The 26,020-nt window shown below is 39.3% G+C and overlaps 1 protein-coding gene across 4 annotated transcripts in view; it reads left to right on the forward strand.

The window, feature by feature from the left end:
• APP (amyloid beta precursor protein) overlaps window positions 1–26,020 on the forward strand; it is a 180,186-nt gene that overhangs the window by 123,070 nt on the left and 31,096 nt on the right. For all 4 annotated transcript variants that reach the window (XM_066340654.1, XM_066340656.1, XM_066340652.1 and 1 more), the window contains one exon: window positions 14,522–14,621. In XM_066340654.1, coding sequence (XP_066196751.1) covers window positions 14,522–14,621 — 100 coding nt within the window. The remainder of the gene's footprint in view (window positions 1–14,521; window positions 14,622–26,020) is intronic.

Genomic DNA, 26,020 nt, shown 5'->3' on the forward strand with positions numbered 1-26,020 from the left:
TCTATTCTCTGTCAAAAGCTGTGCGGTTCGTGTTTGTGGCTGTTACTGAAACAGTATGTTAACAGTAATATCCACTCATTTAAGCCCTTCACACATCTTCTCTCTATTCTCTGTCAAAACTGATGTTTCGTGTGTCTGTGGCGTATAATGCATGTGCAGGAAGAGCCACTAACTTTAGAGAAGCCTCAGGTAAGTTGTAAAATAGCTCATGGTTTTTTTAGCTACTTTTTTTTAGCTCATATGTTTCTGATTTTTTTTTTTTTTTTTTTTCAAATATTAGAATGTGTATTTCCAGATTTTTTTTTTTTTTGGCTTTGTTTGGTTTGAGTTGGTTAAATTCTTTGTTGATGTTTGAAATGAAAAGGGAAAAAGGGTATTTGATTTTTTTTTTTCCCTAAAGGCATTGTGCATATAGATGTCAATCACCTCCCGCTTACTTTAACTCAACCACGTGTTGTCATGACTGTTTTTGCTGAAAAAACAGTGATTGCACTGTTTGAGAGGGGTGGTCTTCTCCACCATACACCATTGAAACTGATAAATTAGCTGGTAGTTTTATCAGATGGATTCCATTTCGAGAGCCTCTTGTACACTCTCCTCCCAGTCTGCTTTTAGTTCTCCTGGGGAGAGCATCAGCTGACATTTACATCTGAAACATTAAAGAATGGGTACATGTCTCACTGCCCTGTCTGCTCACGGGGCGTGGAGGAGCAGAACACAAGCAGCTTCTCAGGGCCTTTACAGGAGCATTTTCAGGAAGCAGAAACGGTCAAAAATGCACACAAACAAATCGAGAGCTCTGGCAAAGGCTGCTCTGTGTGTCATGGAGCAGAGGAAGCGACCTGTGTTTTATTGGAGCAGAAGCAAGAGCAGAAGCGAGGCAGGATTGGTGCTCCAGTGGCATTTTATCTCAGCATCTTCTAGAGCTGGTCCTGGCAAAGCTCCAGGGAAAGGACATGGAGAAATCTGCCATGATGGCAGTGAGGAGGGCACTTCATGGACCATGCTCAGCTTCTGCAACAAGACAGATGTTGTGTAGGGAGAGGTCTGTGCAGGAGGTTGGAATGAGGTCTTAGTGTATTTACTGAAGAACATTTGGAACGATTAAATTCCTGTGTTAGGTGACGTGTTTCCAGAGGTGCATAACACAGTTTGACTCTGATTGCATCCTCTTTTTGGAAAAAAATTATCTTTTCTGCTCAGGAGATTTTTCTTTGTCTCATGGAAGTAGTCTGGCTGGGTGGGTTTTTCCACAGATTCATTCCAATAAAACAATGGCAAGACTTCTACCATTTTCAAAATTCTCATGGTTTATTTTAGAAGTCCAGATTTTTGGTCTAAGTGATTTTCTCTTTAAGGACAATGGAGTTATATTGAGTACTTGAGCTTGTTGGACTTTATTTGCACAACTCAAACTGATTTTATATCTCCCAAAGGGTTTTTTTTCTGACAGTTTTTTCCTTCAGTAGTTTCAAACAGCAGTTGAGTCTATGAGGATACACTTTCCAAGCTATTTCTGTTATATTTTTATTCATGCTTTTTAATGTTATGTCAATGTGTTCTATACTCTCATCTATAAACCTGTTTGTTCTATTCCTGAAGTAATAGAAAATTGTTTCCTTTTTTTTTATGTACTGTTTCTCCTTACTCTTCGTATTTTTGCTGAATAGAAATTGTAATGAAAATAATTGGAAGTGCTGAACATAATAAATTTCACCACTGAAATGATGTCTCGTGTTCAGTACTAATCTAATGTTGCTGAAAGAGCACAGACACCATATTTCACCCCAGTCTCACAGAAGAAAAGAAAAACAATGGAGAATAATTTCCATCAAGGCCACTTCTGTTCTCTCCTGTCCTTTTTTCCCCCCACTGTCACCCTTAATTAAGTCTTTGTATTTGATTCTTGTGCCTTCTCCTCCCCACTTCACTGTTATGAATGTATTTATTCCATTTTTTAATTCTTTTCTCTCCAAAGTTCAGATTGTGCTTGCTCCCTTGTGTACTATTAAAACAAACAACAACAAAAAAAAATCAAGCCTCTGTTAGGCAGGAGGCAAGAAGGATGCTAAAGCACATCTTTCCTTTGTCTAGCTGTAGTTTGCTTTGGAGGTTAAACTAGTTAGATTTTACAGAATAATATGAAATAGTGGATATCATTTGGTTCCTCTTGTATAGTTGGCAAATGGGGAAGTGTAGGATGAGTCAGATTTTCTGGTAATGACTTGGAATTAGACTGAACCAAAACGTGAGGATGTTCTGTTGTTACAAACACCCAGACACTGAAATCTGAATAGGAAAATCCTGAACAATTTCTCTTAAAAAAAATTAGTTTCAAAAAGCATGTTTTAATCTGCCTTTTTGCTTTCTGTCCTGGTTTAGGGCAGATTTGGGAGGAAACCTCTGAATGGGGTCCCTCTGGAAAAGCAAACCCAAACAGCCCCTTCCCCAATTGGTCCGGAAAAAAAAAATCTCCTTAGATAAAAGTCGAAAAAAACTATATATTCAACAAAGTGCTCACCAGCATAAAAATGAATAATCTGGAACAATAAAACCTCTCATTGTTTGGAAGTGAGATGTCAAACTTGGAACATCCTTGCTGTGGGTTGCAGCTCAGCTCACTCAGTCCCTTATCAGTCCCTTGGCACTGGAAAATGCCATCCTGGGCCCTGGTGGGCTCCAGCTGTGAGCTCCTGGTGCTCCTCTGGGTTTTTAGTCCAGAGCAAGTTTAAAAGTCCCAAGAAAAAGAGAAAAAACCAGTCCAGGGAACTTCTCTGCCTCAGCTAGCTAAACTGGCTAAAAGCAAAGGAGATCTGTGCCTTGCTGTGTGTCCAGGAGCTGGAATGTGGAGGAGTCAGAGTGTTTCTGAAAATAAACTGAGTGCTTCTTCTTCCCCCCACTTTGCTCTCAGATCATTATTAAAGGTACAGGACACAATATCCAACAGAAACAGAACAGATGATGGGGGATGCAAAAAGCCACCATAGGACAGTCTCTTTGCCTTGATCTGGAAAGGTGGGTCTGTCCTGAGGTCTGACAGAAATTATTTATCTGTTGGGTAGGAGTTACTGCTGTCCTTTTTTTTTTTTTTTGTTTTCATTTAATCATCCAGCTCCATGGAAATTGATATGTAATTGCCTTAAAAATAGAAGCCTTTGAGGCCAATGTCATCAATTCCTGCAGCCTGTCAGACCACTGCTCAGTCTCTACTGATTTTTAATAAGAATGTTCAGTATTGTCTGTGGTTTCTGTTCAAGGTAATGATTCAAACTCCTGCTGTGTGACTGTCCATCATGGCTTCTTTGAAGTCATAGAATCTGGCAGAATCTGGTTAATTTGGAGTTAATGGCCTCAAAATGAGTCTGTATTGAAAAGAATAAGCAGACATATTATTGTTACCAATGGAAAGATTTCTGTCTTGTACTAAAAAGTAATCTGTTGTACTAATTTTTTTACTTGCCTGTCATTTGTTGCATTTTAAACATCATTAAAGTTACAGGAAATATATTCTTTAAAATGAGCGCTACTTTGAAATTAGATTAATGTTTAATTCTTAACTTGGGGGCTTAAAAGCTGGGGAAATACTCTGAAATGTGCTTTATTTCTCAGACAGCTCCCCCAGCAGCCAGCAGAATGGGGTGGAATTCACTGTGTTTTCATTTGTTCCTCATTCAAAGTAGGAGTGAGTTGTAATCTGGTGGGAGCCAGTTTTTGAAAAGTTTGACATATCATTAAAATGACCTTTTATAAATAGTTTTGGGGTTTTTTTTTTTTTTATTTTTATGATAGTACTGAATTTCTGTGGCTCACAGCAGAGGGAACCAGCAGGGTTTAGTGTTGCCAGTTCCCTCCTTCCTTGCATAAACCGTGAAACTTAGTAGGAAGTTTAAATGTTGACACGTGTGTTTATTTTTGATCATTTTAGAACACCATGACAAGTTTTTGGGTGAATTTAAGTGGAGTAGTATTTATTCTCTGGACTATATACTGTGAACTTCCACACTTGCTAAATTTCTTGGTGATTTTTAAGTGGCAGATACTGTCCACTTCAATTTTTCTTCATAGGTACATTGCAAACAAAGATCTGTACCTTTTACAGGAGCAGCTTACAAGGTGATATTCCTGTTGTCAGTAATTTCCTTTATCCATTGTTTCTTTGATTGTTTGGGATGTTGCCATCTCCCTAATTAGCAGGAAGTAAAATGTTTTGGCAGCTAGAGTTGCATGCCAACTCCCAGTGTCAAAGGCATTAAAGAGCTGTGACTTATAAAAGCATCTGTTTAAATTGTTAATTTTGACTATGACCTTTTAGTGGATGCAAGTGACTAATTTCTGTTTCCACAATTCCTTCATCTACATAAATTTGCACTATTTTTTCACCTTTGAAGCACACATGTTGTACTAAACCTTTTAATAAGTAAGCGGGTGAAGTTTAGGATTCAAAAAGGAAATAATGCAAACATTTTCATACCCAAAAGCTACACTACTACTAATTTCAAACATGAAGAATTTAATTAATATAAAGTATTGCTGTGGGCAATGTTTACTGTAACTTATTTTGCTGAGTCTAAGCACAGCATTTTCGTTTTGGTTCTTTTTACTCTGTGGAACTTGATGATCCTTATTTACAACTTTAGAACAAGTCATGTCAAGGAAATACTTCTGTCTTGTATTTGTTCTCATTTGAACCAACATGTGAAGAATTTAACATTTTTATTCCTCTCATAAATATTTAAACTTATGATAAGTTGAAAGAGAATGACCCAGCAGCTGAATATCATAAATGCTTGAGAAAGTTTGCTTTGGGCACCTTGTCCCGTCATGAAGTGCATCAAAGAACTTTGAGAGGCGTGTTTTGAGCCACTAAGGATGAATGTTGGATGGATATCAGCAAGGCAAAATTCTGTTTGTCAGGGTTGGTGAAAGGGAAGACATTCATGGAAGGCTTGATGGCCAAGTTTTAGCTGCACATGGGTAGTAAATATATCTTGAGGTTCTTACTCAGGAGGTTTTTTATATGAGAAAATGCAACTTAAACCTAGTTTAAATGGCAAGTTGCACCTTTGATTAAGATAATGGATCAGGAATAATAAGAGTATGTTTCATTGAGTGGGTTTTCTTCCTCTCCAAGGAGTCTCTGAGAGATTTCACTAAACTCCTTCAAGCTGCCATAGCAGCTTTGATGCCATGGCAATTACTTAAATTCTGACACATTAAAGGAAAACAGAATCAGTCTTCACAAAGTAGGGGTTGGGTATCACTGCATAGTGAGGGGACTGTTCTCACTTTGCTTGGATTACCCTAAAAGCAAATCTTTCCACTACCAGTGTCACAGCTACCTCCTAGTTATCCAACAGGAATGTCTGGCAATTAGTGCAAGCTCGCTGATTATTTCCAGCCTTTGTGAAGGTTTTTTTTGAATCAAGTTGTTACAAATAAAGTAGTGAAACCAAACTGTTGCTAAGGGAAGGATTTGAGGTTTCATTAGGTCTGTGGTCCATAAGTGCTTTAAAAGAGATTTACATTCACACTTACCTGTTACAATTTACCTTTAAAAAAACAGACTTATGTACAAAGTATGTAACTTTGCAAAGGGTGTTTTGCTGGCTTATGGATTTCATTCATTGCCAGGCTTTTTTTCATACTTGCAATTTCTCTTTTGGCAGCGGTTTCTAACCTGTTTCAAGAACATTGTTTTGTTCTCTCTGCAGAGCTTCTCCTGGTTGATAAAATGGGGTGAGGGAGGGGGAAGAAATCCTGATGTATTTATATGTATTGCTGTGTGTAACATATTCACCTAAACCCTGTTTCTATGACTTCCTCTGAGGCTAAATAGATGGCTGTATTCTGGGAAATTAGAACAGAGGCTTCTTTATCCATCCAAATTTTCCCCATACTAAAGTAGAAATTCTTCTTTTCTTTTCCCTCCCCTCTCTCCCTCCACCTCCAAATTTTATGTCAGTCCCTACCACAGCTGCCAGCACTCCTGATGCTGTTGACAAATACTTGGAGACACCTGGAGATGAGAATGAACATGCCCATTTCCAGAAGGCCAAGGAGAGGCTTGAAGCTAAGCATCGTGAAAGGATGTCTCAGGTGGAGATTTCTTTATGCCTAAGTGTGTGAGTTTGTCTGTCAAATGATAAGTGATCCTTCATCTTCTTTCCCAAGCTTCATCCAGGTGCCCTGCCAGTTTGCAATGCTGTAAAAGCACCATTTCCTGCCTTTGTGACTCTTATCTAAGGATTCAGCTGACTGAATGACACACGTTTGTGGTTGTGTCACCACTGTAATCATAAGTCGCTACAGTTACTAGAAGGGTTAAAAGCAAAAAAAACTATTTAAAATATCTCTGATCTTTGTGGGAGAATGTTTGTTCTGTGAGATTATTCATGTTTCAAAGTCAAGAGCTTGGCCACTGTATTAATTGTCCTTTGATTGTGTTGGGCTTCATTTTCTGTTGTGCCCTGGGGGTAAGGTCACACATGGTCATCTATTGGTTTTGAGCCTCAAGATGACATCCTATGCATCTAAAGTCAAAGGAAAGAGCTAAAACTGGTGCTTTTGAACTAAAAATCCAAACGGAATCATCCTTTTCTTTCCTTTCAACCAAAGAGATTTATGTAGCCTGAAACTGTACCCAGGTTTTAATGCAGAGAGATGAGTTACTCTGTCTGATCTTCTTGGTGAAAGCAGAGAGTGCCATGGATTAATACACGTTTGGGCAGGTGGGAACACACAGGTACCTCCGTGATGGGGGCCACTTAGACACTGTCTTTTGCAAGACTGTGGATCTCTTGCACCATATATTATCACGCAGTGCTCTGGTGCAGAGTCTGGGGACTCCTGTGGGGCGTGGTGTGAACTGGCTTAACACAGAAGACCAAAGGAAACTAAGTCCCTGAATAAAATGGATTGGACCCAGGAAGGTTTGAAATATACCCACAAAACGTGATTAAAACCAAACGAAGTTAGATGCTATTGCCCAAAAAACTTGGTATGTTTTATTTAATAGTAAAAGAGGCAAAGAGAGAGGAAAAAAAAAAAAAAAATAGAGGATAGGGGGACTGGGAGAGAGTGACAGGGGTTAGGTAGAACCATATTCCCCTTCCAGGGGTCCAGTGACATCTCATTCCTCTTCTATCTGCTCTTCTTGGTGGTGAGGGTCCCCTGCCATGGCAGTGCTGAAAAGTCTAGCTTTGACTTTGTCCCTTGCAACACTGTGGATCTGTTACATCATATTGCAGTGCCCCGGTGCAGGGTCTGGGGACCCCTTTTGGGGAGCCTTTTGGGAATGTTCAGTTCAGTCTGCTGGCTGTGTTGTGAGGAGGAAGGGCCAGGAGGTCGTGCAAGGCACAGAAATGGTAAGACAGAGGGACAGATTGAGTTAGGTGGCTGTACCTGGGATGGGAAGGAGCTAGCTGGAACTGCAGAAGGAAGAGTAGGAGACAAAGAACCAAAGCTGTGTGGAGCTGCCCATGGGAGGCTAATAGAAAAGGTATGAGAGGCTTTTACATATCAAGGTGCTGATGCTTGAAGCCTTTGGTGTCAGTTGTACCTCCTCTACCAATGATCCAATTGGAATGAGCTGACATTTACTCAGTTTGTCCAAGGGTGTATGTTAGGTGCAATGGGTTTTCTTTCTGTCTGAGATGAAAAAGGGTTGGTGTGTTCACCCATGGAGATCTCCAGTTCTCTGCTTGTGGGCTGGTTAGTGTGTTCCTTCACAACAGAGCTCTGAGAGCTTGGCACAGCGTTCAGATGTGCAAGTACTGCTTTTTTTAAAATTTAATAGAGGCTCCTATGTTCATAAAATGTTGTAACTGCCTTTTTTTCTAGAGGTAGAAGGAGGAGATGAATGTAAAAAATATGACTCTGGGAGCTGCAGTGCTTGGCTGCTGCTAAGCCATGGGACAAGAGAGGAAAATAGGCAAGTCACACTCCTTGTTTTGTTCATTAGGTCATGAGAGAGTGGGAAGAGGCAGAACGCCAAGCAAAGAATTTGCCAAAGGCTGACAAGAAAGCTGTTATCCAGGTAAAGGAAAATGCAACCACACCCTTACCATGGGTCCCCAGTTAAGATCCAAGGGTGCTGGGTGTGACATAATTTAATAATCTACTTTATGATGATTTCACGTTGTTCTCTGCTCTTTTTTTTTTCTTCTCCTCATCTCTGCTGATGCTTCTCTGCTTCTGTTGTGATGGATGTTTTATTCAGCATTTCCAGGAGAAGGTGGAATCACTGGAACAAGAAGCAGCAAATGAAAGGCAGCAGCTTGTGGAGACTCACATGGCACGAGTGGAAGCCATGCTGAACGACCGCCGGCGCATTGCCCTGGAGAACTACATCACAGCCCTGCAGACTGTCCCACCCAGGGTGAGTGGGGTACCACAGCCTCTGCCAGCTGTGTCAAAACACTGGAGTTGTCCTGGGAGACTGTAGATCTGCTGTCCTGCAGATGTGCCCAGGTGTGTCCAGCTTTGGAGCCAGGAGCTCTTCACCATGAGCTTGGGTCTGCATTTAGGTTGTTGATACCTGTTGATGGATATAATACCTGTTGATACCTGTTGATGGATATAATAACCTGTTGATGGATAGATACACAATAAAGGTAGTTAGGCAAATCAGGTGGAAGTGATTGGGTTGTTAGAAATTGTTGCTGGTCACAGATTCTGCAGGGGGATGGTGTTTCTCCAAGTGATGCACATTAGGATACTTCATCATGACAACAGGCAGCTTAAAGATTTAATGGTTGCAGTTTTTTGTTTTGTTTGTTGAACTGTTGGAAAGTTTGGTGAAGGATCTCGTGGGGATTGTTGGATGGCATGAAGCTAGCAATTTGAAGTTGTCTGCTTTGGATGTGATGGCCATTGGTGGGTGTGAACATGTACATTCAGAATGCAGATTGAGTGGAATTTAATGACTATACTTCTGATAATTGTCTCAATACCACAATAGCTGCTCAGTGACCTCCAGAGCAAGAGAATTTGCAAAAAAGACTCGAGTGCTAAAACAGAATTCCACCTTTATTAAGTGACTTTATTAAGTGCCTCTGTGCCAGATCCAAGGATTCTTGGGCTCTGATACCTTCTGGATCACAGCTGGGGCCCGCTGGGAGTGCTGGCAGGAGTGGGGGGCAGCTGGATGGTCCTCTGCTCCAGCAGGTTTTCCAGATGCCTTCTGCCCCATCTGAGGTGCCAGAACTGATGTATAAAGAGGCTGCCTGAAACAGCTTAGACAGTGTTAAAGGAATAAAGTAGGTATTTATTAAAAGACCTTTAAAGGATGCACCTTGGTCTGTACAAGAGCCCAGCTGTGGCTTCTGTCCCAAGATGGACAACGGGTTACAAGTTCTCACACTTTTATAAGCTTTAATCCATTTACATTTTGGAGTTAATTGTCCAATTACAGCTTCAGGTTATGAAGTCTCATCCCCTCAGATTGCTCCCCTCAATTCACTGTTGTTTGTACTTTCATTAGTAAATTTGCAGATGACACTAAGCTGGGGGTGAGTTGTTCTGTTGGGAGGTAGGAGGACTCTGCAGAGAGACTTGGAGCAGTTGGATGGATGAGCAGAGTTCAACAAGATGAAGTTTAATCAGTCCAAGTGTCCAGTCCTGCACTTTGGCCACCATAACCCCCTGCAGGGCTCTAGGCTGGGGACAGTGCCCAGGAGGAAAGGGACCTGGGGATACTGGCCAACTGACCATGAGCCCAGATGACCAAGATGACCAAGAAGGCCAGTGGCACCTGGTCTGGATCGGGAATGGTGTGGCCAGCAGGAGCAGGGAGGATTCCATTCTGCCCCTGTCTGGACACTGGTGAGGCCAACACCTGAGTGCTGTGTCCAGTTCTGGGCCTCAGTTTAAGGGAGGACATTGAGATAGATGCTCAGATGTCTCCAGAGGAGGCAACGAGGCTGGTGAGGGACTTGGAACACAATCCCTATGAGAACGACTGGAGGGAGCTGGGATTGTTCAGCACTGGAGAAAAGGAGACTCATAATGTGACCTTATCACTCTCTGTAACTTCCTGAAGGGTGGCTGTAGCAGGTGAGGGTTGGTCTCTTTCTGTCTTGAGTTTCTCAGACGGAACTGGCAGAAACGAGAGGACACAGTCTTAAACTGCACCAAGGGAAATTCAGGCTGGATGTTAGGAAAGAGTTTTTTATGGAAGGAGTGATAAGGTACTGGAATGATCTGCCTGGGGAGGTGGTGGAATAACTGTCCCCAAATGTATTTAAAAAAAAAGCTTGGGTGTGGCACTCAGTGCCATGGTTTAGTTGAGGTGATGTTAGGGCATGGGTTGGACTCAGTGATCTTGAAGGTCTCTTCCAAGCTGGTGAGGAGTTCTGTGAATCACCTGGCACACACACAAGGGTTTCCTGGTCAGCAAGGGCTTCATGAGAACAACTTAGAGCTGGATCACTTGTTAATGCAATGTCACAAGCTTTTAAGCTGTATGAGATCAAGGGATCAGAGCTGAAGTGTGCATATGGATAGTTTCAAACTGAAACACTGGAACTCCCTGGGTTTGTATTCCTGCACTGAGTGAGTTTCTAGTGGTTTTTTCCTGTGTAAGAAAAAGCAGTCTCTGCCCCTCTAAGGAAACACCTTGCATGAAATATTCTTTCATTGTCCTGAACTTGAATTATGGATTCTGCTGCCATAACAGGAAGATTCTTGGTCAAGACCTGCTGGAGGAATACACCTCCAGTTCTACTTTATACTGATATATGTGGGACATTTCCCAGTGTTACAAAAGGCACTGAAAGTGGACTGCCAATATACCCAAGTGACTGGGACTGCTGTTAGTGGTATTTGTTAGATATTTTCAAGATTGTTGTTCTATTAACAAATCTACTTGTAAAGTCTCATTCACACATTCCAGTGAATACAAACACACTATGTAAAAACAAAGCTATTCCCTTCTGGTTTTAGACATGGTGCTTAACTTGGAGTATTTATTGAAAAAAATTAAATTAATCCTTTTCTGTCTAGTCTGCCATCTTGATGTGTCTTGGGGGCAAGAAAAGTTGAATTATCAGGAAAAGTAGCTAAATTTTCTGTCTTCAAAATTTTCTTCTTGTTGAACTTTCTGGTCTTCTAGCCTTCATTTTGATAAAGCTGTATAGTTGGCATTTCAGTTTTTAGGCCATTACCACAAGGTTGTGAGGATTACTCACTTTCCAGCATTTCTCCACAGTTTCAAGCACTTCATCTGAGAGTATTTGGCTTTGAGGACTTGGAGATTTTTTCCTCACGAATGAATTTTCAGCAATGGAGACACTAAGTTTAATTCTCTGGCAGGATATGGCTTCTATCTCTAGATCCCTAGAGATAGATCAGACAGAAATATAGATGTGATTCTATCTTCTCCATATAACCTTTGGTTTCCTTTCCTCAGACATTTTTGAATCTGTTGTTTCTCTTAAACTGAAGAGATTCTGAAATCTTCGAACTTCATCTCTAAGCATTTACCTCTTGTGTAACTGTTAAATCAGTTTAGGCTCTATATTTGTCCGTAAATCTAAGTCTTCTTAAAGCTTCACCTTCACCCACAGTTCTTCCTGCTTTGGAAAGCTGTTCACAGAGCTTCTGACACTTTTATTTTATCACTTCCACACCTCCTTCCCTGTGTCACTGTCAGTGCCTAGACAAGTGCTTCACCACTTCTGTTATTTCTTTAATCTGCCCCACAGTAAGGTCACCTTTCTATTCCTTCTTGCTGCTCAGCAGCTTCAAGTAGGATGCACAAGCCCAGCACACAAGTGGCAATGGAGAGAAGAAAACTGCATTTCCAGAATTCATCATCATCTCAGAGATGAAGGTGAATGTCTCAGCTGGGTGCTGGAGAACACTTTCTGTTTTGGCACTGTGTTATTGTGCAGAGCAGTAGAGTACATAGGAATACATGTCTTAGTCTTCAGTGCTCTGCCATCACTGTGTTTATTTTCAAGTTCCCTTCAGCTGCTGATCTTTCTTTCTTTGTATTTATTATATGCCTAAAGGTGTATATCTAGTAGGTTTTTTTCCTAATTAATATTAACTTGCAATAGACTTCATATTTTGCAAAATCTGGTATCTAAGCTGGGGAACTTACAACTGGGCAGATGTCTTTTTTCTTTTGGGTTTTTAGTCACTTGTCTGTTCTGGATGTGTATGTTCTGTGCCTCAGCTCAGTGGCTCTTTTCCTCTGTTTTCTCCTATGATGGAGTAGCAACAGTGACAGGGCAGGAACAGTGATTTTTTTTTTTCCCCTTAAGTTTTGCAGTCAAGTGTGGAGATTGGTTATTCATAGAAACATAGGAAGAGTCTGAACACCCTCCTCAGAAAAATTATCTACTCTTATTTTTAAATATAAAATTATCCGCTGCTGCTTAAGGTGCGTCCTGATGGTGTTCAGGTTGAGAGGCTGTCCCTTATAATAGTCAGAGTTGCCTTCAGAAGATAATACCAAGGGCTTTTGGCTTGGGATACATCTCCAGTGCAAGAAATGATTCTAAACTGCTGTGTTTTTGTTCTTGTTCTTGCCCTGTAGCCTCGTCACGTGTTCAACATGTCTGAAGAAGTACGTGCGTGCTGAGCAGAAGGACAGACAGCACACCCTCAAACACTTCGAGCACGTCCGCATGGTGGACCCAAAGAAAGGCTGCCCAGATCAGAATCTCAGGTAATCCCCACTGATGGTTAATGAGGCCATATTAATTCATAACTGCTGTGAAATTTCTGTCAGCCTATTTTTTTTTTTATAAAATAGCCAACTATACTTCCTGTGGACGGCTTTAAATGCGATCAGAAATAATCTCGTTTTCCATCAGAAGAATTGAGGCAAAATGATGTAGTAACGTGGGTGTGATTTTTTATTTTCTTCTGAGAACTGAAAACATGTTTTTGTTTGTGTATCTGGACCATGAGTCAGTCATGGTCCAGAGCATTAGTGCTGAGGGCTTTTGTTAGTGCTTTGGTAAAAAATAACCTCTGGGAAAACATCAGTATTAGATTTAGCAGCAATCCATGGCTGTGCTTCTCTCAGCTGAGTGGCAGAAGCATAAGTGGTGTAGCCATCTGACTGTTACCAACCTTGTATAGTCACTGCAGAGGCCTTGTAATGCCTGTAAATGTGATTACGTGCCATGCATTTGAGTTTAATGTGTTCTTTTAAAAGAGACACTGTCATTCCTGCGTTACTGCTTGAATTTACTATAGCCCTCAGTGCAGATGTTTTGGAACATCTTTTATTTTGTCTTCATAAATCATAGAGGGCAAGAAAGCAGAAGGAAAACACCCAAGATTGAAGATGTAGCATTAAAATTGGAGTCACAGTGGATAAACTGTAAAAAGTGTGCTGGAATCTGCTGCTGTTCCCTCTGTAGGATTCAGTGGCAGGCACTGTTCCTGCCACAATTTTTGATTGACCAACATCACTTAAAGAAAAATCAAAACCATGGGGCCTTTCTGGATGGCAGATTAGATTTTTCAAACATGTGTTTCAGCCAAATGTGTACATTGAGGTCATAGCTGTCTTGAAATTACTGGAGTGAGAAATGCACACTTCTAAAGTTATCTGCAGTGAATGTTGTCTTTGCCTTGTCTTAGCATCTAACATGACCTTTTTTTTTTCTCTTTTTTTTTCCATGTCACTGGATTATTTAATAACAAAAACCAGTGATATTTTGCAGAGTGCAGGTTGTGTGGCAGCACTGGTGAAGAATAGAAACTGGTGTAAATACAAGGAGTGCAGTGTATTGCCTAACATATCGTTGTAGGAATGAGCATTGATACAGCATCTTTGTGTCTAGAACTGGCCAGATGGTTGGGGAGGTGTGGCCCAGGAGTTCTGTTTGTGAAATGTTTTTCTGTGGAAAGTGGAAAAAACAAAATAATTTGTTCAGTATCATAAATATTTGGGTTTGAAGAAATCATGTTGCTGTCTGCAACTCATTTACTTGTTAGGCCTAATTATCCTGTCAGTCTTCTAAGTCTTTAAGATGCACCTCAGTTTCTCATTCTCCTGAAGAATGTGGTAGTTGTGTAGAGAACCTTTTTTTTTTTTTAGTTTTCTTTGGAGAGTTTTTTCTTTAGAAAATAAATGAATAAAACCAAACTCTGAAACATTCTGATGCAGCAATCACTGTGCCTCACTTGGTTTGCACGTTATATGAAAACTTATGAGTATGGGCAATGTAAATGTTGCTGAAAGAGGAATGAAGCTGTGGATTTCTGCCACAATAGCTGCTTGTGTGTGCATGTTCTGCCCCACAGCAGAGGTAAACCCCTACCTGACATTTCTGCATTTCCATGGGATTTCAGGTGGTTGCTGGAGAAGAGCATCTAGAATGGTATTTTTGTAGTAGTTGTAGGAGAGAGGTGAGTTTTGGAAGGGGTTAGACACATAGAACATACTGAAATCTTACACCTCCACAAGTGAAAATGGTCTTGCTTCCTATAATCTATGAAATTGTGATAATGTCAAATTATTTAACATATTCCCCTTCTTCAAATACTGTTGTTTCCACAGGTTATGACACATCTACGTGTGATATATGAACGCATGAACCAGTCTCTCTCCTTCCTCTACAATGTGCCTGCTGTGGCAGAGGAGATCCAGGATGAAGTTGGTATGCAAACTACTAATGTAGAAAATGACATATATTTCTGTGATGGGGAAATTACCACCAAAAGCAAAAAAGACATCATCTCACTTTCCCAATTGATATACTACCTCAGCTGAAAAATAGAAGAGTTAACCTGGCAACGTTCTTTAATTTTCAATTAAATTATAATGAACCCTTGGAAGACAAATTCTGTATAACCTGTGCAGTGGCATCATCATGCTGTTGTAATGTCTCCCCTGAAATAAGTTAATTGACATTTGGAGCCTTCCATGCTATAGGGATGCAGCAATTGACAATGAGATTTAGCAAATCTTATCCTTGGCTATTTAATTGACCTGGTAAGTATTTATAGGATATAGACTGCTCAGAAATCCTACAGCTAAAAAACTGATTGCAGAACCAAGCATCTGAGAAAAGTGTAGGGATCAACTTGGCAGTATCTTAGTGGTCGCACATTTTAGTTCTTGGTTAGTTATCAAATTGCTGTCTCTTCTCCTCCCATTTTTTCCAGCATACAAACTGGACTGGGAATGACTCAGGTAGCACCAGTCCCATGTTTGGGAAAATGGCAAATAGCTGTGAGGGGGGAATGACCTTTCCTCCATCCAAGTTCTAGCCCTTGGTTGTGTTTTGCAGCACAGAGATCTCCAGTGCAGTACTCAGACTCTGCCATGTGCTGCTATTGCAGCAACTGCACTCAGTTTTGGACATCACCTTGCTAATGTGTGTGTCTTGAAGAAAAAAAATAACAGATGGCTAAATGTAAAGGTCAGCGATGGGGGACAGTTGGGTTTGGAGCAGCTTTTCTCACAAAGTTGTAATGCTGTGCCAAATGGCAGTTAATGTATTCATTTCACTAATAAGCAGCTTCAGCTGACTAAATAAGTCATTAATTTCTTCAAAACACGAGGGAGGGAGGGGAGGCATGCCACTGAAGTAAGGATTGGGATGCATTTAGGACACAGGGAAGGGAGGGACAGGGAGTAGTGGTGGATTTGTTTGCCCAAAGTACATCGTGATGGAGATGTGCTTCTGCTTGAGAGAGCTGGAGATGAGATCAAGAAAATTGGGAAGGGACTGGGAGGCAGCCAAAAGGTAACTGTTAGTAATTGTCCTTAGCCATGTGATTCTGTGCTCCACAATTATAAGGCACAATCAACAGTCTCAGTTTGTGAGTGTAGAGTCATTTTAGGGGGGGAACAACATCTTATTGATGATTTCAAAGCATATCATTTCTGTAGAAAGAATATGTCAGTACTGTGAGGTCTTTGAGATGCTCAGTTAGTTTTGTTTTTTATATTACTATCATTCCCTTGGGGTTTTTTGCTTCCAATTTCAATTTCTTCTCTTCTTGGTAATGTTAATGCTTGTTGCTGAGGACATTCCTGTAAATTTTGTTCTTCTTTCTATCTACTGAGATGGAATAAGAGTATCAGAATCTTTGAAGTGACGTGAGATCAAAAGTCTAGTAACTGCTGTGTGCTTTACAAAAATCTGACTCCTAATATCAAATGTAACACTAATTTTTAGGGACAAAAAAGAGCCTAAAATTAGTAAGCTGTTATTTTCTAATTAGTTAAGAGTAGCTCAGAAATCACAAAGGAAATGTTTGTCAGTTTCTTAAGTAGTTTTTTCTTTGCCTTTTTTTTTTTTTTTTTAAGTGTTTTGGTTTTTCTGAGGTTTTGTTTGTTTGTTTTTGGTTTCTTTTTCTTTTTGTTGGTATAGGCTGTGCTAAAAGTTATTCAGGGCATTGCAAAGTTTAAAGCAATTTATACAAAGCTCCCATGATTTGGAGTTACTAGGCAGCACAAATTAAAGTACTAACTTTCCTGGGTAAAATACCAGATCTAGATAAAATAGTTTTCCATAATGCAATGTCTTTCAGGTTCAGTGTGCATCTCGTTGATAATATTGTCTGTATACTTGGTTTTACATGTTGGTTTTAATGAAAGTTTGTGGTGGTCATTCCCATCTGTTCAAGAAGACAATATCCTACCTTTGAGCCTTCTAGCTCTGATCAGCCTGTTTGAAATTGTGTCCTGAAACTACTGATTTTCCTAGCCTCTGTGCTCTTCCTAAACTCATGGAAAAGGACATTATTACAGCTGCAAAATCTGTGGAGAGGTAAACTTCTGATAAAACTTCACTTCGTAGCATTCCTAAGAAATACTACAACTCTTATTAAAAAGACAAATGTTTGATTAAATTTTTGTTGGAACTGTTGACTTAGAAAATCTGAGTCAGTAGGAAATTTGAAAAATAAATGGGGTAAGAACATCTCACACAGTGTCTGACTAATAAATTACACGTAAGGAGACATGGTTGGAAATAGTTTTGGTTCATTTTCTTTCTTTATTATAGTTTTGGTTTCTAGTTCCACTCTGCTACGGAGTTCTTCATGAACAGTTTTAACCATGAGGAATAGATCATCTTTGCTGTAGACAGCAGAGCTCTGACAAAGGTAGTTTTTCTCTGAATCAAAACAAAAAGCTCTAGGAGCATCAATATAAATCAGATCTAGTTTGCTGTGTGTGGGCTCAATATTTTTCTCAGAATTGCTGAGCTCTTCTCAAAGGAAACTTTTCCACAGTTTTCTTTTCCCCAAAACAACCTTGTGTAAACTATATTCCTTTCCCACACCAACAGATGCTGTTGGCTATTTCTGTCACTGAGCCAATGGCAGAGGTGTCAGCCCTGTGGATCAATAATGTGACTTTTAGCACAGTGTGTTATAAAAGGGCTGAATGAATTGTAAATAAACCTTCTGATTTCTTCTGCCTCCTGACTGGAGTCAAGCATTTTGTCCCATTGTGACCCCTGTGAATTTGTACCGTGGGTTTAATTCCTCTTACATCCAATGTAGTGCTGGTTTTCACTCAATTTTTCTCATTGCTAGAAATATTATTACCTATTTTTCAGAGTTGATCAGATAGATCACAGTCTAGCAGTTGGACATTTGAAGTTTCCTTAAAATACAGGCTGTGTTTGAATTTCCTACCTTAAAAGGCAGGCTTACAGCCATTTGTTTTAATGTGCAGAATCCAAAAAAAAAAAATAAAATTCCAGGTTCTATGCTTAAAACAGGCTTTTATGCCTTTTAAGAGCAGCCATTTCTTATTTTCATAAGTCCAGCAAAGATGGTGGCAGGAATTTAGGGTAAAATTTAACAGAGTTGTAAAATTTAACATCACCAGCTGATGTCTGCTGGCTTTAACAGTGTGTGTCAAAGTAGCACAGCACTCCAGAGGGTAGAAAACAGCACTTAAATTAAGTGAGGGCTTTAATCCTAAACTTTTGACCAATGTGTAAATGCCCCATGAGGGTTTCAGGCACCATAATGTAGCAGCAAATTCCAGACATGTGAAGGAAGGATATTGCTGGCTGTCTCTTGTTCATGATGGGGCAGGGGGAAAGGAGCTGGTCTGAGAGTTGTAGAAAGGGATCACCTCACCATGGTTGTTCTGAAAAAGCATGGAAAGAATCAGCAGGTCATTTGGGCAGGAGACTGTTGGGCATTCTGTCTGCAAAGTGATTTCTCAAATGGCAAGGATCTAAATGTGCTAAAAAAACAGGTCACTCTTAGCAATTGATGTAGTTCTTGGCAGTAAATGGAGTTTCTTATGAGCAGGAGTATGCCTCATGAATAGGAGAGTGGCACAACAAAAAAATTCTGAGCAGATTATTTGCCTCCCTAGGTATTTGTACCCACCTTTTCCCTCTGATAAACCTCAAGTGTTTAATATTCATGGAAACCCAGAAAAAGCCATAGTAGGCTTTAAGAGAAATCAGCAGTTCCTTTGAGCACATCCTGCTTTAAATCCTTATTTCATTAGATTGCTTATCCATGTATGTAAAAGGCAATTTATTGCAGAGTAGCACAGCAGGAGTTGCTTCTGAATAAGGAACTGTGCATCAGCCACGTGGGCAGGCAGTGATCTGAATTTTTAATTCTGTCTTTGCTCCTTGTTTCCAAACTGATGGCCTCAGCTTCAACTTTTCTAGCCCAACACTGGGGAAATATTAAGCACTGTAGTAATACAACAGCAATATTGTACCAAAGCTCAGCAGCATTCAGTTACAAGCAGTAAGTGAAAGAGAATTATTTCATCTGTCCCGTGACAAATAAAATCAAACTATTGTTATTTCATTTTTCTGTTCCACTCTGCCTGTCCTGTGCTCTTCTGCAGCATGTTCTGGATGCCACACCCAAATTATGTGCCTGGAAGAGAAGGCAAACCTCAGGCTGACCCAAAATCAGTGCCTGCTTTCAGATATATATAGTGTGCTGTGGGTCACGTGCTATTTTAAGCATTTATGTGCTCCAACTTAGCATGACAAAATTTGAAACGAGACATTTGCCTCTTGACATTTTGCCTTGCAGGTTCCTTTGAAGATTTTTCTAAGTGTTTTTAGAAACAGGACGAGCTGCAGACTCAGGATGTCTGAAGACTTCCTTTCTTTTAACACTTCTTTAATCATCAGGCCCAATACCTGTCTGAGTGGTACACAAAGGGCCACCTCAGCTGGTTCTGGTCTTTCAGCCTTTGTTAGACTCATTTTTGATTCCTTGTTTCTAGCTTGGAATTTTGATTTGCAGTCAGTTCACAGCCTTGCTGCATTTCTTTCCAAGAGTCAAATTATGATGCTGTTCTCAGTCATTCTGTGGTATCCTTCTTAAGGGGTTTATTGGTATTAGTTTCTTGCCACAGGCTGACAGTTCAAAACCAGAACCAGAGTGGTGTGGGGACTGATACTGCAAAACCAAAGCATGCTCCTGGAGGCTTTGTGAAGGCATATTCTGTGTCTCTGGTTTGGTGCCATTCCTGCTGTGATTGTTTTCTTCCTCCTCTCCCTTAAAATGCTATGTTTTGAACATGTAATTAGTAATGTCTGTCAGACTGCAGTGGGACTTCTCAGTGTCTTGTTTTTTGTGTAACTCTTCCTTGTTCTGTCTTAAAACTTAGCTGATGGGAAGAATTCCACTTTCAAAAATGTTAAAGGTGTTGAAGCAATACTTATGATTTCTGAACCTGTATTTGAAGTTGGGTTGGCCTGTCAAGGTATCAGAATAATAAAGGGAAGTTGACTTATATTGACTGTGTCAAAAAGTGGTTTAAAATTTCCCAAGAGTGTTGTAATAGGATCATACAGAATGGTGTAGCTCATATCAAGTAAGAACCATAATTACCTTGTAACTCAATTTGAGTGTGTTAGACTGGAAAAGGTTTGAAATTACTTTTTGTTTGTAGAGGTGGCAGTCCTGGGTTGCTTAATAGAAACCAGTTCTAGCCTTCCTCTAAAACTAGAGGCAAAAATACTGGTAGCATCTGATTGATGCTATAACGTCATGCATCAGTTCTTATAATGGCTTAATTTTATTTTTTTTCTGGTAAAGTAAAACAGTGTTGTTGAGGCATGGGTAAATGAATTAGCACTCCAGGATTTACCTGCACTGGGACACACCATGTTCAGTGAACTGGCACAGGGAAGGATAAGGAATAGTTACTAGTGGTGCTCGTTGTCAGGGCAGTTGGGTTTTGCACTAGTTGACAAATGTGCTTCATCCAGACAGTGTAAACAGAGTGAGCATTTGCAGTAATGGCAAAAAGGCATAACTGGGGAAAACTGGACAATTCCTATTAAGTTTTACACTTTCTACCATTCTGGAGATCAGTGGAATTGTTTCTAAATTGCCCCAGGCACTTAGCTGCTGCTGTGTAGGGAAGTGTCCAATTTTGGATGCAAGGAAACACCATCTTTGCTAAAGTATTGAAGTATTGAATTTTCACCCTCATCTCTTTAAAACCAGCACATTTTTTTTTTTCTGTGACAGCAAGTACTCCATTGAGATTTGTTGGATATCTACACCACACAGCAATTTCTCAGTAGACTTTAAGCAGTGTTTGTGGAAGTAGGACAATAATATGTAGGTCTTACAAAGGTTCTGTAAAACCTGCCTTCAAGTTTTAAAGAGCCTATTTGATGTGTTTGTGTGTTTGTTCCTGCCTTTGTGCCCGTAAGTGTAATGCAGCTGCAATAGGCAGTCAAAAGCAGCCTTCAGAGGATGTGTATTTGCACAGGTACACTGAAATCAGGATTCCTGATTTTTTTTCCCAGCACTAACTATGCCTGGGCTTTCTCCCCATAATTGATTTGGCGTTCTGTATCCAGTAACCTCAGCTTTTCAAAGAAAACTTTTCATTTTCTGTGAAGTGGCTATTTATCTTTAGTATTTTCTCTTGGAGGCCTGTAGCATTCAGTCAAAAAGATTGTTTGTTAGGATCCTAGCAAAATGTGTATATATATATATATTTATATTGGTTTTATATATATATATGTATATATATATAGTGGCTAAAAGAATAGCAGAGCCCTTCCACAAAAGCAAATAAATTCTGAATTCAAAAGCAACATTGAGATAGATTTTGTATGCTTAAATATTGACATATGGCCCAGGTGGAGTGACTTATGAACAATTGAGACCTTTTCCACCCAAGGACATCAGTTTTTAATTCATATACATATATATATACAAACACTCTTAAGCTTTTTTTTACTGGGTGTTTTTTTTTTTCTTTAATCATCACAAGCCTATGGTCTTTACTAGGCTATCAGATTTTCCACTTTGTTATCTCTGTCAAATATTCTTACAATTATTTTAAATACCATTAATAATAAGGTGCCATTTGTTGGAGCAAGGTGATGTATGATGTTTATGTAGGGAATCACAATGTCACAGAGGCACAGAATTGCTGAGATTGGACAGAGCCTTGGGAGGATGGAGGACATCTGCTCCATTCCCTCTGCTAAAGCAAGGCCACCCAGAATCAATTTGTCAGTGTTTGGTCACCCTCTCAGTGAAAAAGCATTTTTTATGTTTAAGAGACTCAGCTCTGTCTGCTAATAAGATATGTCCTTTTCTTCATAGCGTAGGAGAGAAGGGAAAAAATCCTGGAAATAAATCCAACATTATCTTCTAAGCATCTTGTATTTTTGGCCAAGAATATTTAACTGTCATAGGAAATTAGGCAGAGAATTGTAGATGATTAAAATAGTTATAAATGTGCATCACTGACGCTGATGTTCTGAAGAGCTTTCATTAGCAATGTATTATATCCTCCCCATCTTTTATAGCTAAATGGACTATTATGTCCTATCATGGGCACTATTGTTCTCCAGAAAAGACCTGAATCCTGATTTTTGTGTGGCCAAGCCTTCTTTCCATCTCATAAATATTGTGACCATGACTTCAGTCAGTAGAAGAGCCAGCTTCCTCCAGGGCTCAGATACTGGGAAAAGGATAAATGGCTTCAGGTGGCTTTGGATTGAGGTGGCTTTTTTATAAGGGAGAGGTATGGGACAGTTGAGAAATTTAATCAGAATAAAAAAGTTAGTAGAAGTGACTAAGTTTATTAAGAGAATGTTTTCCTCCTGTTTGAATAATGCTGTTCTGTTTCACTTGCACCTCTAAAAAATCTGGTCTCGTGATCCACGTGTTAGAACTGAAAACTGATGATAATTGTGGACCTGTAAATTATAGACAAAGTAATTTTTAAATTTTCTGACCATCTGCTGTTTTAGTGAGTGTTTAAATCTTTCACTCTAAATAATTCATCTATTTGCAGGAGAGGTTTAAATGTTTCAGTCTCTGGAATTGTTATCCAGAGGGATTTAAATACTAAAGTCTGAACTGCATCTCTGTGGGCAGGTATTCTGGTGAAATAAGCCTCTAATGCCAGTGAGTGTGTACTAAATTTTGTTTGAAGCATAGCTGGCTTTCCAGAAATGCAGAGGGGAAATTCACATGTGTGTGTTATGGTCAAGAGTATCTGTGGTGTTCTTCCTTGGCAAGTTGTTTGCTATTGGGATAAAAAGGAAAAAATTCCATAGAATATGGGATTTTACAGAATGGGCTGGGCTGATGGAGATGTTGCAATGATGTCCTGAGAGTTCCCCTGCACGTGGGATTACAAATGAAGTGATCTTTCCTCAGTGCAGCTTTCTCCTGCCTGTGATTCTCATATACCAAATGTCACTAAAAAATGCATTTTTCTGAATGGTGATACCTGGGCTGGGTTCCAGTTCTTTAGATATTTATAGATCTATTGGGTAAATTTAATAAATGGATCTCTTTGGATTACTCTGACAACTTAAGATACATCTGCCCTATCAGGTGCTAAAACTGCAGTTAATAAATAAGCAAAATACTTACTGTCTGAAGCAGGCAGTGCACAACTCAGGTTTGGTAAATTTGGATTTAAATTTAAAAAGAGTCTCTTTTGACCAAGGGTATCAGCTGCTGATGCCTATTTTGGACTTACTTAGAAACAGGTCAGACAAAATTCAAAGGATAGAAGTGGATATATTTAATGAAGGGCTTTCAGGTGCATTAAGGGCAGATGAAGCCTCCCCAAGGGGTTACACCCAAAATGGACAATGGTCAAGACTTTTTCAGATAATTATAAATTTAGTCTATTAGCCTATCAGGGGTTAATCCTCCAATTACAGCTTCAGGTAATGAGGTCATAAATGCCCAATTCTCTTCTCCCCATTCACCTTGGTTTATGCTTTTTAGGGCCTGAGGCAGATGATGTCCTTGGATCTCAGCTCTAGAAGGATTGTTCTGTCTGACCAAAATGTGAAGAGAATTAACTACCCTCTCTATGGAGTTCAGAGTTGTACATTAATGCAGTAGAGGATCTGAAAAACACAAACCCTAAAATCTTAAAGCATCATCGCAACAAGTTCACATTCAGATTTTTTTGTATTTTTAATGGATTATTTAGTGCTTCCAAGGTTAGTACACATCAAAACTTGTTGTGAGATTTACAGTCTGACCTTTAGAAGTGTTTGTAGGAAATGATGGGTAGCTGACTTTTTTGGGGGGTGTTAGGAAGTGGTAGTTTTAGGTCCTACTGCAGTTTTAAATTGTATTGTGTATTCTAAGTTTGGCAAGTAAATATACTTACTTTTATCAGTAAATTAGGCCAACTAATAATTTATAAATAAAGCAAGTAATTATTTTCAGAAAATAAGACAGTGAAATTCTGTAGTGATATTTCATATACATGGTTTTGGGCAGAGAAGTTTCACTTACAAGGTATTTATAAGGCTACTTATAAGCCTTATAAGGTACTTATGAGGGAAAGGTGCTTGGTACCTAGAAAAAGGTATTTTTTCTACTTCACACAAGCCTGAGCAGGAATAATGATTCCTGATTCATCTGGCAGTAATATCAGTGAGGATTGATCAGGCTGTTTCTTTGTTTTAATTTAGACTCTTCAGCCTATTTTATTTTCAGCCTATTTTAATGATATTTTAATTTGGAATTAAATGTGGAGTTAAATTTAAACTTGGAGAGTCTGTCACAGTGCCTTCTGTGGATCAGGATGATGATATACATTATATGTTCTGGCTTATGGTATTATTTCAATTGTTTTTTTCCTAAAGTATTTTTTATATATGATCTGATCTGCATTCCTATAAGATTGTTTCCATGTCTTACTTGGAGAGAAACTGCCTAATTTAACCAGATTAAATGAGGAGGGAATGCAAGGAAGGCAAAGAGAGATTGACAAAAAGGCATTTTGGGAAAGAGTAGGGTCTTTAATTTCTGTTAAATAACTCTCAGAGATGACACAAGCTTCAATGCTCTCTGCTTTGAAGTGAGGAGGAAATGCAGTTATTAATCAGATTACTTGCTATTAAATACCAAAAAAAATTTAAAATGTGCGCTTAGCTATAGTCATATGTTGAGATTTAATTTTAGTTAATAGCTAGTTTGTGTAGCTGTCAGATAACTATGGATCTGTGCTAATTAAAGTTTCTGTCACTGGAGGCAGAGTGTCATACTAACCTTCTAGGAAAATTAGTCAAAATTCCAGACCATGAGTTTCATAGCAGGCTGATGAAGTGGTGTGAAAATTGTCATGAACCTTTGCTCAGAGTGCTCAGTAATTACATAGCCAAGTACAAAACTAAATTTGCATTGAAGTCCATCCCTAATGATAAAGACACTGAGGTCATTTTTGAAATTACTTGGTAGTAAGTGTATTCCTGAATTGGATTACACAAGCTTTATAGACTGTGATTTACAACCTGTGATTTACCTGCACAAGGAGAATTGCTCTGTGTATTAGTTAAACATCATTGAGGGTTTTAATGATTTAAGACAAAATGTCTGTGAGGTAGATTTAACTGAAATGTTATTCCATGTACCAGCTGACAGGAGGAAACTCACTTGGGTTATTTTTATGATGTTGATTCAGAAAACAGCAAAATCCACATGTGCTGAAATAGAGGGAGAAGTGGAAAAGAAATGGAAGTGCTAAAGTTGTGATTTTTTTTTATTTAGTAGAAGCACGTTCTTTTTAGCATGATTCTAGTTATTGCAGCTATTCTCAAGTTCAAATGTTTATTTTTTTCTAAAATTAGGTTCTTAGCTATCAAGGTTGTTGTCTAAGGCTATGGCATGCTTATTCTCTTATTAAGTTCTAGAAAAAATCTTTTAGATCAACTGTTTCATGATACCTTAAATGTTCACATTTTGAAAATTTGAAAAGGGCAAACTCTTTTCAACTCACTGAACAAGGTTTTCATACACATAAGAAATTTTTGAAATGTGGAGGGTTTTGGCTGCTACTTGCTATTATGTAATGGTGATATGTCTGAAGGACAGAAAATCAGAACTATGAATTTTTTTTTTTTTCCCATGGTTCTTGCTTTTTCTCTCTCCCTTTAGCCCTGAGAGAGAGAGAGATACACATATCACTGAAAAAATTTCCAGGCAAAAAAGACTTGTGGCATAATTTCCCAGGCTGTCAAGGAGGTGAGAAGAGAGCTTAGATCTGATGGCATGGTCGTGTTTCTCTGTCAGGATGGATGTGAGCACTACAGGTTGGGCTCATTTCCAGTATTTCACAGGGATGATCTGCCATATCATTCCTCTTTCATCATCTTCAAAGCAAGCAGGCAACTAAGTCACTCCTCCTCCCTCCAGCACACAGTTCACTTTCAGTGGCATTCTCATCAGAGTCTCCCTAAATTATATTTGACTTGTACAAATGCATTACTTCAGCACTGAATACCACATAATTGTGTTTTGTAGCTTGATAATGTTATAATTATGACTCATGGCAGTATGCAATGTCATGATCATGCAGTGTTTGATTCAGCATAACATCTTAAAATAACAAAATACTTGAAATTCAGTGGGGCTTCACTCTGTGGTAAGGCACAGGAGGGTCCTGTTTTCATATTTACCAGTTTGGGGGAGTTTGGATTCATACAGCTGACAAGATGCAGACAGTCAAAGTTAGTTAAAACCTGACTGCATTACATCAGTGCAACTGCTTTAGAAGATAATATGACATATTGAATTGCCCATAAATTAGGCTTACAGT

This window comes from Sylvia atricapilla, chromosome 2, assembly GCF_009819655.1.
Source record: "Sylvia atricapilla isolate bSylAtr1 chromosome 2, bSylAtr1.pri, whole genome shotgun sequence".
NCBI classification, from domain to species: Eukaryota; Metazoa; Chordata; class Aves; order Passeriformes; family Sylviidae; genus Sylvia; species Sylvia atricapilla.